General features: G+C 40.5%; 1 protein-coding gene across 4 annotated transcripts in view; it reads left to right on the top strand.

Moving 5' to 3' along the window:
* Positions 1-13,334, top strand: part of UIMC1 (ubiquitin interaction motif containing 1) — a 122,856-nt gene that overhangs the window by 44,706 nt on the left and 64,816 nt on the right. For 3 of the 4 annotated variants that reach the window (XM_053566387.1, XM_053566385.1, XM_053566386.1), the window contains exon 4: positions 2,982-3,106. In XM_053566387.1, the coding sequence (XP_053422362.1) occupies positions 2,982-3,106 (125 nt within the window). Of the gene's footprint in view, positions 1-2,981; positions 3,107-4,372; positions 4,479-4,779; positions 5,514-13,334 lie in introns of all 4 variants that reach the window. The other variant, XM_053566389.1, reaches the window with a different exon arrangement.

The following is a 13,334-nucleotide window of genomic DNA, read 5'->3' as shown; positions in this document are numbered from 1 at the left end:
GCCCCATATGCCAAGGGTGGCGGGTTCAAACCCAGCCCCGGCCAAACTGCAACAAAAAAATAGCCGGGTGTTGTGGCAGACGCCTGTAGTCCCAGCTACTTGGGAGGCTGAGGCAAGAGAATCGCTTAAGCCCAGGAGTTGGAGGTTGCTGTGAGCTGTGTGAGGGCACGGCAACTCTACCAAGGGCCATAAAGTGAGACTCTGTCTCTACAAAAAAAAAAAAAAAAAAGTTTAACATTTACATGATCCCATAAGTCAAAGATATATACAGAAAAGTATCATTCCCTACCTTCTTTTCTTTTTTTTTTTTTTTGCAGTTTTTGGCCAGGGCTGAGATACCCTCTGATATATGGGGCTAGTGCCCTACTCCTTGAGCCATAGGCACCACCCCTCTACCTTGTCTCTTCTACCTTTTTCTCAATCACCTGTAGGTAACTATTTATTTTAGTTTCTTGTTTAGCTTTTTTGTGTGACACTGCACAATAAATATGTATATATACTTTTTGTCTTATTTTTCCTTTCATATATAGGAGGTAGCATGCTATACATACACTCCTTTTGTACTTTTCTTTTCTTTTTTGCTTAATAATATAACCTTGAAATTGCTGTATTCCCCATCCATAGAGATATTCCTTACTTTTTGTAAATGGCTATGTGAACATGTACCACAGTTTATAGTCATTGAGTAGATTCCAGTGGGTTTTTTTTTGTTTGTTTTCTTTTCTTTTCATTGAGACAGAGTCTCACTTTGTTAGCCTCAGTAGAGTGCGATGGTATCATAGCTCACAGCAACTTCAGTCTCTTGGGCTTATGCAATCCTCATGCCTCAGCCTCCTGAGTAGCTGATACTATAAACACCTGCCACAATGCCCGGCGATTTTTTTTTTTTTTTTTTAGAGACGGGGTCTCGCTGGTGCTCGGGCTGATCTTGAACTCCTGAGGTCAGGCAATCTACCCGCCTCAGCCTCCCAGAGTGCTAGGATGACAGGCCTGAGGTACTACACCCACCCAGATTCCAGTGTTCTGCAAATTCAGACATTGTTGCAATGAGAAATGTTGTGCATATGTACTTCTTTTAATTGGAAAGGTATCATAAGGGTAAATTGCTAATGTGGGGTTGCTAGGTCAAAGGGTAAATTTATATGCAGTTTGTTAGACATTACCAAATTTCCCTCCATAGGCATTATCTAAAATGGCAATATTTTATCATTTCTTTCACATTTATTGGCTGGAATAATTTTGTAAAGAGAAACTTTTGGCTGAGGCAGGGGAAAGATCATTGAGCCCAGGAGTCTGGGGTTGCAGTGAAGTGTGCTTGCCATTGTATTCCAACCTGGGTGATAGAGTTTCTAAAAACAATAAATAAGTAAGTAAGTAAGTAAGCGTCTCATGTACTTGATTGCTTAGTAGTATAGTTTGTATAGGGAAAGTAGGGCAAAAGTTTCAAACTGTTCTTTTGTTTACCAATTTTCAAAATAATTGATTCACTGCTGGGCCTGGTGGCTCAGGACCCTGGCTAAAAAAAAGTATTCACTAGGATTTTTTTTAACAGTAACTAGTGATCTTTTTTATAAAGTATTCTCAGTATAAACATACAGATCTAAATATGTTTCATGTTTTTTCATCTATTGCATTCATTATTATTCGTGTTCCAGTTCCATTTTTGGCCAGTGAGAAGTTTTTTTTTTGCAGTTTTTGGCTGGGGCTGGGTTTGAACCCTCCACCTCTGGCATATGGGGCCGGGGCCCTACTCCTTTGAGCAAAGGAGCCGCCCGAGAACTTTTTATAGTTGGCTCCTGAGTTCTTTTGTTATGGCCCTAGTAGTGTCTGATCAAATCCTTGCTTATAGCTATGACAAATATATAGCTTATCTTACACATTTCATGCTCCAGACTTCAAATTAGCCATTTCTCCCATGTACCCCAATTGTTTTTAATGGAAAATGGTATTTGATGACCACATTCTGATCACTAGGTGATCTGATTTGATTCTTTTCTACTAGGTAAACTAGAGGATCCTGAAGAGTAAAATTATTCCGGCTAGGATGGCGCCTGTGGCTCAGTGAGTAGGGCGCTGGCCCCATATGCCGAGGGTGGCGGGTTCAAACCCAGCCCCGGCCAAACTGCAACAAAAAAATAGCCGGGTGTTGTGGCGGGCGCCTGTAGTCCCAGCTGCTTGGGAAGCTGAGGCAAGAGAGTCGCTTAAGCCCAAGAGTTAGAGGTTGCTGTGAACCGTGTGACGCCATGGCATTCTACCCGAGGGCGGTACAGTGAGACTCTGTCTCTACAAAAAAAAAAAAAAAATTATTCCGGCTAAATGTTGATTATAAAGCAGCGTAGTATTTAGCAAAAGCACTTGAGTGGGAGTCATTTCCTCTGTTCATTCATCAAATATTGAGTATCTACCATGTGCCAGGAAGTCTTTTAGGTCCTGGAGATATTAACAGTGGACAATATAGGTAAAAACTCTGCCTTCATGAGATCTTACAGTCTAGTAAGCTCAGGATTTTGTTGTAATTGCTGCTAATGATCCTGGCCAATGCCTTCCCTTTTGGAGTTTTCATCATTTATAAAATTGTAAAAGTGGTCTGTAGTATCTTCAATTAAAAAGTTTAATAATCTGAGGCCGGGCATGGTGGTTCACACCTGTAATCCTAGTACTCTGGGAGAATGAGGTGGGCGAATTGCTTGAGCTCACGTGTTGGAGACCAGCCTGAGTAAGAGGGAGACTCTGTCTCTAAAAATAGCTGGCCATTATGGTGGGCACCTGTAGACCCAGCTATTCAGGTGGCTGAGGCAAGAGGATTGCTTGAGCCCAAGAGTTTGAGGTTGCTGTGAGCTATGATGCTACAGCACTCTACCAAGGGCAACAAAGTGAGACTCTGTTTAAAAAAAAAACAAGTTTAATAATCCTGTTTCTTGTCTCTAAGCTTCTTCAGTGTTTGTGATGTCCTTCCCTCTCTTTTCCCTATTCTCTTACAGAGATGACAGAAGAAGAACAGTTTGCTCTGGCTCTCAAAATGAGTGAGCAGGAAGCTAGGGAGGTGAATAGCCAGGAGGAGGAAGAAGAGGAACTCTTGAGGAAAGCCATTGCTGAAAGCCTGAATGTAAATAGGCTGTGTTGAAAAGTTTGTGGAGATGGAAGTGTTTTTGAGGTGTTATAATTGTGTTAGGAAAAGGAAGCCAGTTAAGGTGCTTACCTCAATCCTGTTTTGTGGGGAGAGCAAAGGGAATGAAAACTAGAATGGGTTATAGAAAAAAAAAAAGAAAAAAAAATGGACAGTTTAAAATATAATCACATGGTGTTAAATTGTGATTTGAATATATACAATTGAAATAATTTTATTTATTTTACTCAGTTTTTTTATTAAATTATAACTGTGTACATTCATACATTTATGGGGACAATGTGCTGATTTTATATACAATTTGGAATGCTTACATCAAACTGGTTAACATAGCCTTTACCTCACTTACTTTTGTTAAGACGTTTATACTCTACTCTTAAACCATATCTTTTATTTTTATTTTTATTTTTTTTTATTGTTGGGGATTCATTGAAGGTACAATAAGCCAGGTTACACTGATTGCATTTGTTAGGTAAAGTCCCTCTTGCAATCATGTCTTGCCCCCAGAAGGTGTGGCACACACCAAGGCCCCACCCCACCCCTTCTCTCGCTCTGCTTTTCCTTCCCCCACCCCCGACCTTAATTGTCATTAATTGTTCTCATATCAAAATTGAGTACATAGGATTCATGCTTCTCCATTCTTGTGATGCTTTTTTTTTTTAAGAGACAGAGTTACTTCATCACCCTCTATAGAGGGCTGTAGCGTCACAGCTCACAGCAACCTCCAGCTCCTGGGCTTAGGCGATTTTCTTGCCTCAGCCTCCCGAGTAGCTGGGACTACAGGTGCCCGTCACAACGCCGGGCTATTTTTTGTTGTTGTTGCAGTTTGGCTGGGGTCGGGTTTGAACTCACCATCCTCAGTATATGGGGCTGGTGCCCTACCCATATACTCCAATAGATTTAACATGTACCCTTGCAACATGTATCATAGGTGAGGTCCCACTGATTATCCTTCCTCCACTCAGACAGTTGAAACAATTTTAAATATGGAGGATACTGGCCAAAGGCAGGCCCTGAGTCTTCCTTTGTTTCATTTGCCTCTCTGTTTTAGAAAAGGTTTTAGTATAGTGATCTAGTATATTTTGCACATAGACTTTCAGTACATTGTGTGCACTTATTTGAATTGAACATCTACATTTTGGGCAGGAGAAACTCTTAATGGCTTTCCTTTTTGTCCTTCCTGTGACCCTTTATGTATAAGTATTTTAATAATAAACCTGGTCTGGTGTGGGATGCTTGTTTCAGAGTTGCCAACCTTCTGATGCTTCTGCTACCAGATCTCAGCCTCTGGCGACTAGACCGTCTTCACGGTCTCACCAAGAGAAGATCACAGACTCTCGGACCACTGAAGGCATGTCTCCCTGTTCTGACTCCTCTTACTCACCAAGTATTTCTATATCAGAGGGATCTCATGTTGAAAGTAGATATATAGAAATGCCCTAATTTTTTTGGTGATTTTAAAGAGGTTAAATTAGACAATAGTTGAGATCTCACTAATATCCAGCATACTCCAAGGAAAAACCAACATTTGGTTAAAGCCAAAGAAGAGCCTTTCTTAACCACATTATGTAATTCTTGGTAAGTGATAGCTTATCAAGCCCTTTTAATAAAAAAGTTTGTCCTTAGCCCTACTTTTTCTCAAATACCTACAGGCATATGGCAGCTGGTACCTCCATCACTGTTTAAAGGCCCACATATCAGTCAGGGAAGCGAGGCTGAGGAAAGAGAGGAGCCTTGGGACCACACTGAAAACACTGAAGAGGAGCCAGTCTCTGGCAGCTCAGGAAGCTGGGACCAGTCAAGCCAGCCAGTGTTTGAGAATGAGAACTTTAAATGTTTTGACAGATGTACCGGCCACTTGTCTGAGCACACACAGTGTGGGAAGCCACAGGAAAGTACTGGGAGGGGTTGTGTTTTCAAAGATGCCCAGGGTAGGGGGGACACATTTAGGCACTGTCTGCCTACCCCAGCAGATGCCAAAGGTCTCCAGGACATTGGTGACACTGCACACTACGTCTGGGGTGTTCCATTCTGCCCTGCTGGAGTAGACCCTAACCAGTATACCAAGGTCATTCTCTGCCAGTTGGAGGTTTATCAGAAGAGCCTGAAAATGGCTCAGAGGCAGCTTTTAAAAAAAAAGGAATTTGGGGAACCAGTGTTACCTAGACCTCCTTCTCTGATCCAGAATGAATGTGGCCAAGGAGATCAGGCTAGTGAAAAAAATGAAGGCATCTCAGAAGATATGGGAGATGAAACCAAAGAGGAAAGGCAGGAGTCTAGGGCATCTTTCTGGCACTCAAAAACCAAGGATTTTCAAGAAAGCCCAGTTAAAAGCTTGAAAGAGAAACTTTTGTTGGAGGAAGAACCAACAACCAGTCATGGTCAGGTAAGAGTCAGTGATGTTGTAATTAAGGATGATTTATTTACAGATTTAAAAAGGATTATTTTAGCTATTTGTTCTTTTTGTGGTATTTTTCCCCCCAGAATATTAAAGTAATATATGCTCACTATAGAAAATTAGGGAAGTGCAGGAAAGTATAAAGAAGAAAAAAGTTAAAAAGTTTTGAACAAAATATGTATTCTTTTATATATAAGCTATGTATAAGCTATGTTCCTTTCCTCCACTTCATGGTTTATCCTATATCGTTTCCGGTTTATTCATATACTTGAAAACTTAGTAAGTATATATTCTGTCCTGGATATAACATAACTATTTTTTTATTTATTTTATTTTTATTATTTATTTCATTTCATTTCATTTTTTTTTTTTGTGACAGAGTCTCACTCTGTTGCCCAGGCTAGAGTGCCATAGAGTCAGCCTTGCTCACAGCAATCTCAAACTCCTAGATTCAAGCTATCCTCTTGCTTTAGCCTCCCACGCAGCTCAGATTATAGGTGCCCACTACAGTGCCTGGCTATTTTTTTCTATTTTTATTTTAATTTTTAATTTTTTTACCATCCTACAATGGATGCATTTTTCTATTTTTAGTAAAGATGGGGTCTCGCTTTTGCTCAGGCTGTTTGCAAACTCTTGACCTTAGGGATCCTTCTGCCTTGGCTTCCCAGTGTTAGGATTATAGGTGTGAATCACTGTACCAGGCAAAAATATTTTTTATTATTTCTAAAATTAAGTTTTTGAATAGGTATTAATGTTCATATGGCTCAAAATTCAAAACAATAATAAATTAAAAATCTGGTTTCTGTCCCCATCCCCTAGTCAACCAGTTCCCCTCTCTGGACTCAATACAAGACAGTATTGTATGTAGTACAAGCAACATACATGCTCCTTCATTTATACGAATGATATGCACATTATTCTGTACTTAGCTTTTTTTCATTTAATACTGCAGTAGATCATTCCATAACAATATGTACAGAGTTTCTTCATTTTTTAAAATATGGATTATAGCACATTATGGATGAATCATAGTTTATTTTATCCACTGCCCTATTGGTGACCATAAAATTGTTTCCAATATTTTACCATTAACAAATAGTACTGCAGTGTATTATTTATTTATTTATTTTGATACAGAGTCTCACTTGATCACCCTCGGTAGAGTGCTGTGGCATCACAGCTCATAGCAACCTCCAACTCTAGGGCGATTTTCTTGCCTCAGCCTCCCAAGTGGTGGGGACTACAGGCGCTTGCCACAACACTCAGCTATTTTTTGTTGCAATTTGGCCGGGGCCAGGTTCAAACCTGCCACCCTCAGTATATGGGGCTGGCGCCCTACTCATTGAGCCACAGGTGCTGCCTGGTGTTAATTCTCATACAGAAGACATTTCGTCCACATGGACAATATCTATAGGATAATTTTCTATAGATGTAATTGGTCGATCAAAGGACATATGCCATTACAATTTTGTTTGCTAATGCCAAATTACTTTCCCTAAGGGTTGTGTACATTTACACTCTGACCAGCAATGTGTGAATGCTAATTTCTTCATACTCACATAGTATTGTCAGACTCCTTGATCTTTGCCAGTCTGAAAGATGAAAAATGGTATATTAATATAGTCTTAATTTGCATTACTGTTATTACTTGTGAGGCTGAACTTTCCCCCCAGATATCTAAAACTCATTTGTGAGCGGCGCCTGTGGCTCAGTGAGTAGGGCGCCAGCCCCATATACCGAGGGTGGCGGGTTCAAACCCGGCCCTGGCTGAACTGCAACCAAAAAATAGCTGGGCGTTGTGGCGGGCGCCTGTAGTCCCAGCTACTCTGGAGGCTGAGGCAAGAGAATCGCTTAAGCCCAGGAGTTGGAGGTTGCTGTGAGCTGTGTGATGCCATGGCACTCTACCGAGGGCCATAAAGTAAGACTCTGTCTCTACAAAATAAATAAATAAATAAATAAATAAATAAATAAATAAATAAATAAAACTCATTTGTATTTCCTTTCTGTTTGTTTAGATCTTATGGTTATTTTTCTTTTTCGGTAATTTTTTTTTTTTTTTTTAGTGGTCTGTGGGTACCCTCTATATATTAGGGAAAGCGGTTCTTTGTGATATGAAGTTCAGACAGTTTTCCAGTTTATTTTTTTCTCCAATATAATGATGTATTTTTTATTTTGCTTGTGGTGATTTGTATAATTTACTAAAACCCGTCTCCATTTTGGAACATGTGGATTGCTTCTTTACTCTTTCTCTGACTTAGCTAGATTTATTATGTATGGAAGCTTATATCCTGTTCTCCCAAATACTAAAAATGTGATCATATACTTACAAACTGTCAATAAACTATTATATAACTTTGAAGAGCATTCTGTTTTATGACCTTACTTTTTTGTTGTTATTTCTATTACTGGACTTGAGTTTTTGGTTTTGTTTTATTCTCTTTTGTATCGTGAGAAATGTTCAGGAAATGATAGCTCTGAGGAGCTTCATAGAAAGTATAGAGAACATGGATGTGGAGTTTGAATTTTGGCTTTTGTGTTTTAGTAATTTGTGTCTTTGAGCAAGCCTTTTAACCTCTCTGAATCTCATTTTTACATCTCTGAAATGGCATTCACAGTTCTTACCTTTCAACAGTTTTTTTTTTTTTTGGTGTGTGTTTATTTGTTTGTTTTTGAGACAGAGCCTCACTTTGCTGCCCTTCATAGAGTTCTATGGCATCATAGCTCACAGCAACCTCAAACTCATAGGCTCAAGCGATCCTCTTGGCTCAGTCTCCTAAGTAGCTGAGACTACAGGCTCTTGCCACAATGTCTGGCTAGTTTTTCTATCTTTAGTAGAGAAGGGGGTCTTGCTTTCGCTTAGGCTGGTTTTGAACTCCTGAGCTCAAGCGATCCCACCTGTCTTGGCCTCCCAAAGTGCTAGGACTATAGGTGTGAGCTACTGGGCCCCGCCTCAACAATTGTTTTAGTGATTAAAGTGATTTGTGTAAAACACCTAGTGTAATACTTAGGAGATTATAGGCACTCAACAAATGTAGTTTTCTCTAGAAGGACAAAGGTCATTCATTAGGGGTACCTCTAGGAATCATTTTTCCCTAGTAACCCTCTTCATCTACATTCTGGAAAGATTGTATGGGAAAAGAAGGCTTTTTCTTTCTTTTCTTTTCTTTTTCTTTTTTTTTTTTTTTGGTCAGGCAAAGGAAAGAGAGGTTTATTAATTTGCTGGCAAATGAGGAGGCTAGTAGACTTTGTCTCAAAAATATCAGCATCCTTCTGAACAGAAGCACAGAGTTTCTAAAGGTTCTGATTAATCCTATAATTCCATAGTAGGCTAAGACAATCAAGCCCAGATTCATCCCTTCTTTGGCTAAAATGATCTTGTGACCTCTGTGCAGGTTAATACCATCTTAAGCTAAAATAATCTTGTGACCTCCATCCATATGATTCCCTTGAGCTATCTCCTGTGGCACAAAGAACAAAAGACACTCCCCTCTTGACCACTGACCTGAGGCAGGGATATAGGTTTTAGTTCTCAAAAAAGGGGGGTTGTAAAGGGCTTTTGAAGAAACTACCCTCCTCCCCTTTTTTCCAAGCCATTTTTTTTTAATTGTTAAATCATACCTGTGTACATTAGTGCAATCAAGGGGTACAATGTGCTGGTTTCATATACAATCTGAAAAAGCCATTCTTTTGTTACGTATTCCTACTGTCAGTTTTACCCTTCCATATCTATGGGAGGAGAAGGAGGGACAACATAGTACCTTGGGATGCTTGGGATGTTATAAACTATTTCTTAGGGGCTTAACTTAAGCCTGCTTCTAAAGAGCCACCCTTATCCAGAGGAGGGCAAGCAGCAATACCTTATTTTAGGCGGGTTCCATGTAATTTTCATTCTAGATAATAGGGCTTTGCTTACTTGCTGGGTTACCTCTGCTACAAAGGAGAGTCCTTTATCATTCAGGTTCCTCTTACTGGGGTTGCACTCAAAAGAAATTCGTAGATGACCACAGAACACTGTGTAGCATATCCAAGTGCAGATAGCTAGCAAGGTTCCCCCCAAGGGATATAACCATCAAGTAGTCAAACATGGTGATTCCTTCATTTTTTTTTTTTAAACAGTTATTCTATTGACTGGCTCTTCTTTTCCAAAGGAAAGTTAGGTGATGCTTATGATAACATGTTTGTTAGTTCTATACAGTTAAGAAATGCTGCTTCTGGAAAGGATACCTTAACTCCAAAGAGTGAGGTTTAATGATTTCTTATAATTCAAGTTATGCACTTGAAAGATCCCAGGGACCAGAGTTCTTGTGTCAAGTTCTGTGTTGTGTCAAGTTTGAAAGCAGTGCCTTTGGACTAGCCTGGAAATAAGTCAAAATCTAATGAGACTGAAGTTTTCTGACTTTTAACTTCATAAACAGAACACCAACATACTACAGATAATATTAGTTGATATAACCTGCTATAACAAACCAAATTAAGCTGGCTTAATTTAAAGAAGGACTTTATTAAGGGAAAGCAAAATGTGTCAGAAATTCAGGACTGTAACCAGTCATGATGAAGGTACTAGACATCTATAATTTTTGTGTATCTTGTTGTGTTTCATTTGGTTCATTTTTCTCCCTGCAAACTGGCACCCTTTGTTTGTGTTTCTTATGATGTGAGTGGGAGACACCCATCCTAAAGCTTTTAACTTAAGTATTATAGGTTATAGGAGCTTTATTTTCTCCCAATTCCGATTTCAGATTTCTAGGAAAGGACTTAAGGCCCATTTGAGGTTAGTAACCCTTAAGCCCAGTCACTTGTGGCCATGTGTCAAATTGTACAAATGGCTGTGAGCCCCTGCTAATGGGATGAGAGGGATAAGGGGCAGTCCTCAGTAAAAAGAGACAGGGCAGACCCAGTAAGTATCCAATATAGGCATTAACATTAATTTTAGAAATCACTTACAAATGTTGTAAAATGCCAAAAGTTTAAAGAGCAAAGTTAAAACATCCATAATACCACCATCCAATGATGTATTCCTTCATCTTTTTCTCTTTACCTATCTTTTTTTTTTTTTTGGAAACAGAGTTTCACTTTATCACCCTTGTTAGAGTGCCATGGCGTTATAACTCACAGCAACCTCAAACTCTTGGGCTTGAGCAATCCTGTTGCTCAGCCTCCTGAGTAGCTGGGACTAGAGGCACCCTCCATAACTGTGCCTGGCTAGTTTTTAGAGACAGGTTCTCACTCTTACTTAGGCTGGTCTCAAACTCATGAGCTCAAGCAATCCACCCAACTCGGCCTCCCAGAGTAAGGATTACAGATGCGTCTCTCTTTACCTGTTTTTTTGTATGGTTCAGATCATATTGCTTTTGTATTTTTAACTTAACATTATGTAAACATTTTCTTATGCTATTTTAAGATTATTGTTCTTAAGGAAGGATATGGAGCCAGAAAAATGCTGGGTTAAAGAATTATGAACATAGGGTGGTGCCTGTGGCTCAGTGAGTAGGGCGCCGGCCCCATATACCAAGGGTGGCGGGTTCAAACCCAGCCCAGCTGAACTGCAACCAAAAAATAGCCGGGCATTGTGGCGGGCGCCTGTAGTCCTGGCTGCTCGGGAGGCTGAGGCAGGAGAATCGCTGAAGCCCAAGAGCTAGAGGTTGCTATGAGTCCTGTGACATCATGGCACTCTACTGAAGGCAGTAAAGTGAGACTTTGTCTCTACAAAAAAAAAAAAAAAGAATTATGAACACAAAGATTTGCTGTTTATTCTAAATTGCTCTTCAGAAAGTTTGTTCAAATTTGTACTGCCTCCCTCTGGCAATGTATGAGAATGGCTGGTTCACTGTAACGTTGCCAACATAGACTACTACCTTTAAAAAATCGAAACAAAACAAACAGAAACCAACTTCATAATTTTATAGGCAAATAGTGATAGTCTTATGATTTTAATTTTTGGCTGTCACCATGATCCTTTTTGCTTTCAGAAACTGTGGGTAGAATATGTTTGTTAAACATATTCTGTTGAACATGGCTTTGCTGGAGCTGCCTGTGTTTGAGACTCCTTGGTTGAGGAGAGTCCTAGAAGTAGGGGCTCAGAAAAACATTCACTTTGGGGTACATGGCTTAGTCTATATTAAAGCTATTAGAATCAGCTTTAGAATCAGATGATAACTGGTTTTGTTTGTTTGTTTGTTTTGCTTTGAGATAGAGCCTCAAGCTGTCGCCCTGGGTAGAGTACTGTGGCATCCCCGCTCACAGCAACCTCAAACTCCTGGGCTCAAGCGATTCTGCCTCCCACTTGGGACTACAGCGCCCACCACAATGCCTGGCTAGTTTTTGGTTGCAGCTGTCGTTGTTGCTTGGCGGGCCTGGGCTGGATTCAAACCCGCCAGCTCAGGTGTATGTGGCTGGCGCCTTAGCCGCTTGAGCCACAGGCGCCGAGACATGATAACTGAGACAAGCTAGGGAAGTTGTTAGTAAAGGCTTACAGGTCCTCTGGAGGGTCTTACGGCAGGGAAGTGGAGCAGATAGTATGTTGATGTGGTACTACTTTCAGAGTCTGATCCTTAATTTTTCAGTCTAGATGCTGGAATTTGTTTCCCAGAACCAACCAGATTGTGTGGGGTTATGAGAACTGACTTTGACTTGTCAAACTTCAAGCTGATATATATGCAAAATAATAGTTTATTAATTTATTATGGCATACTCAGTTCACCATTTACCATACCTTTTTCTAGAATGAAGGTATCTGGAAGGCTAAGATAGTAATCAAGAAATGGAAATTGTAAGGGATAATTCAGCTGGTTTGTAGAAAGGCCTCATAAGCTACCACTGCCCCAGAACAGAGGACATTTTTGTGATGACCAGATGATATACCTATTCACTTCTCAAGCTGTGATGTTGAAGATACTCTTTGATTCTGAATTTTGGGATTTATTTATTTATTTATGCAGTTTTTGGCCGGGGCCGGGTTTGAAATGGCCACCTTCGGCATATGGGGCTGGTACTCTACTCTGTTGAGCCACAGGTGCCACCCGATTTTTCTTTTTTAGATTCAGTAATGCAAACTATCTTTTTTCCCTTATTATGTGTATAGTTTTGTTTTTTTGGAGATAGGATAGAGTCTTACTCTGTTGCCCAGGCCAGAGTGCTGTTGTGTCAGCCTAGCTGACAGCAACCTCAAACTCCTGAATTCAAGTGATCCTCTTGCTTGTGCCCAAGTAGCTGGGACTATAGGCACCTGCCACAACACCCAGCTAGTTATTCTGTTTTTTTTTTTTTTTTTTTTGTAGAGACAGAGTCTCACTGTACTGCCCTCGGGTAGAGTGCCGTGGCGTCACACGGCTCACAGCAACCTCTAACTCTTGGGCTTACGCGATTCTCTTGCCTCAGCCTCCCGAGCAGCTGGGACTACAGGCGCCCGCCACAACGCCCGGCTATTTTTTTTTTGTTGTTGTTGCAGTTTGGCCGGGGCTGGGTTTGAACCTGCCACCCTCGGCATATGGGGCCGGCGCCCTACTCACTGAGCCACAGGCGCCGCCCGTTATTCTGTTTTTAGTTGAGAAAGGGGTCTTGCTCTTACTCAAGCTGATCTTGAACTCCTGAGCTAAAGCAGTCCTCCCTCCTTAGCCTCCCAGAGTGCTAGGATTACAGTGTGAGCCACTGAGACCAGCCAGGCTACAGCTTCTTTCAAGTTTCATTCCTATCATGCTTTCCTGCTCTCTTTGATTAGATTTGGGCAGTCGAATTAAATTTTATTTTTTTGTTTACTGTCTTTATGTTCATATTCTGGAAGAACCTCACTTTATCTAGTGTTCAGATTAC

Source organism: Nycticebus coucang, chromosome 17 (assembly GCF_027406575.1).
Source record: "Nycticebus coucang isolate mNycCou1 chromosome 17, mNycCou1.pri, whole genome shotgun sequence".
Classification (NCBI taxonomy): domain Eukaryota; kingdom Metazoa; phylum Chordata; class Mammalia; order Primates; family Lorisidae; genus Nycticebus; species Nycticebus coucang.
Note: the sequence above shows the minus strand (reverse complement) of the source record. Positions and strands in the feature narration are given on the sequence as shown.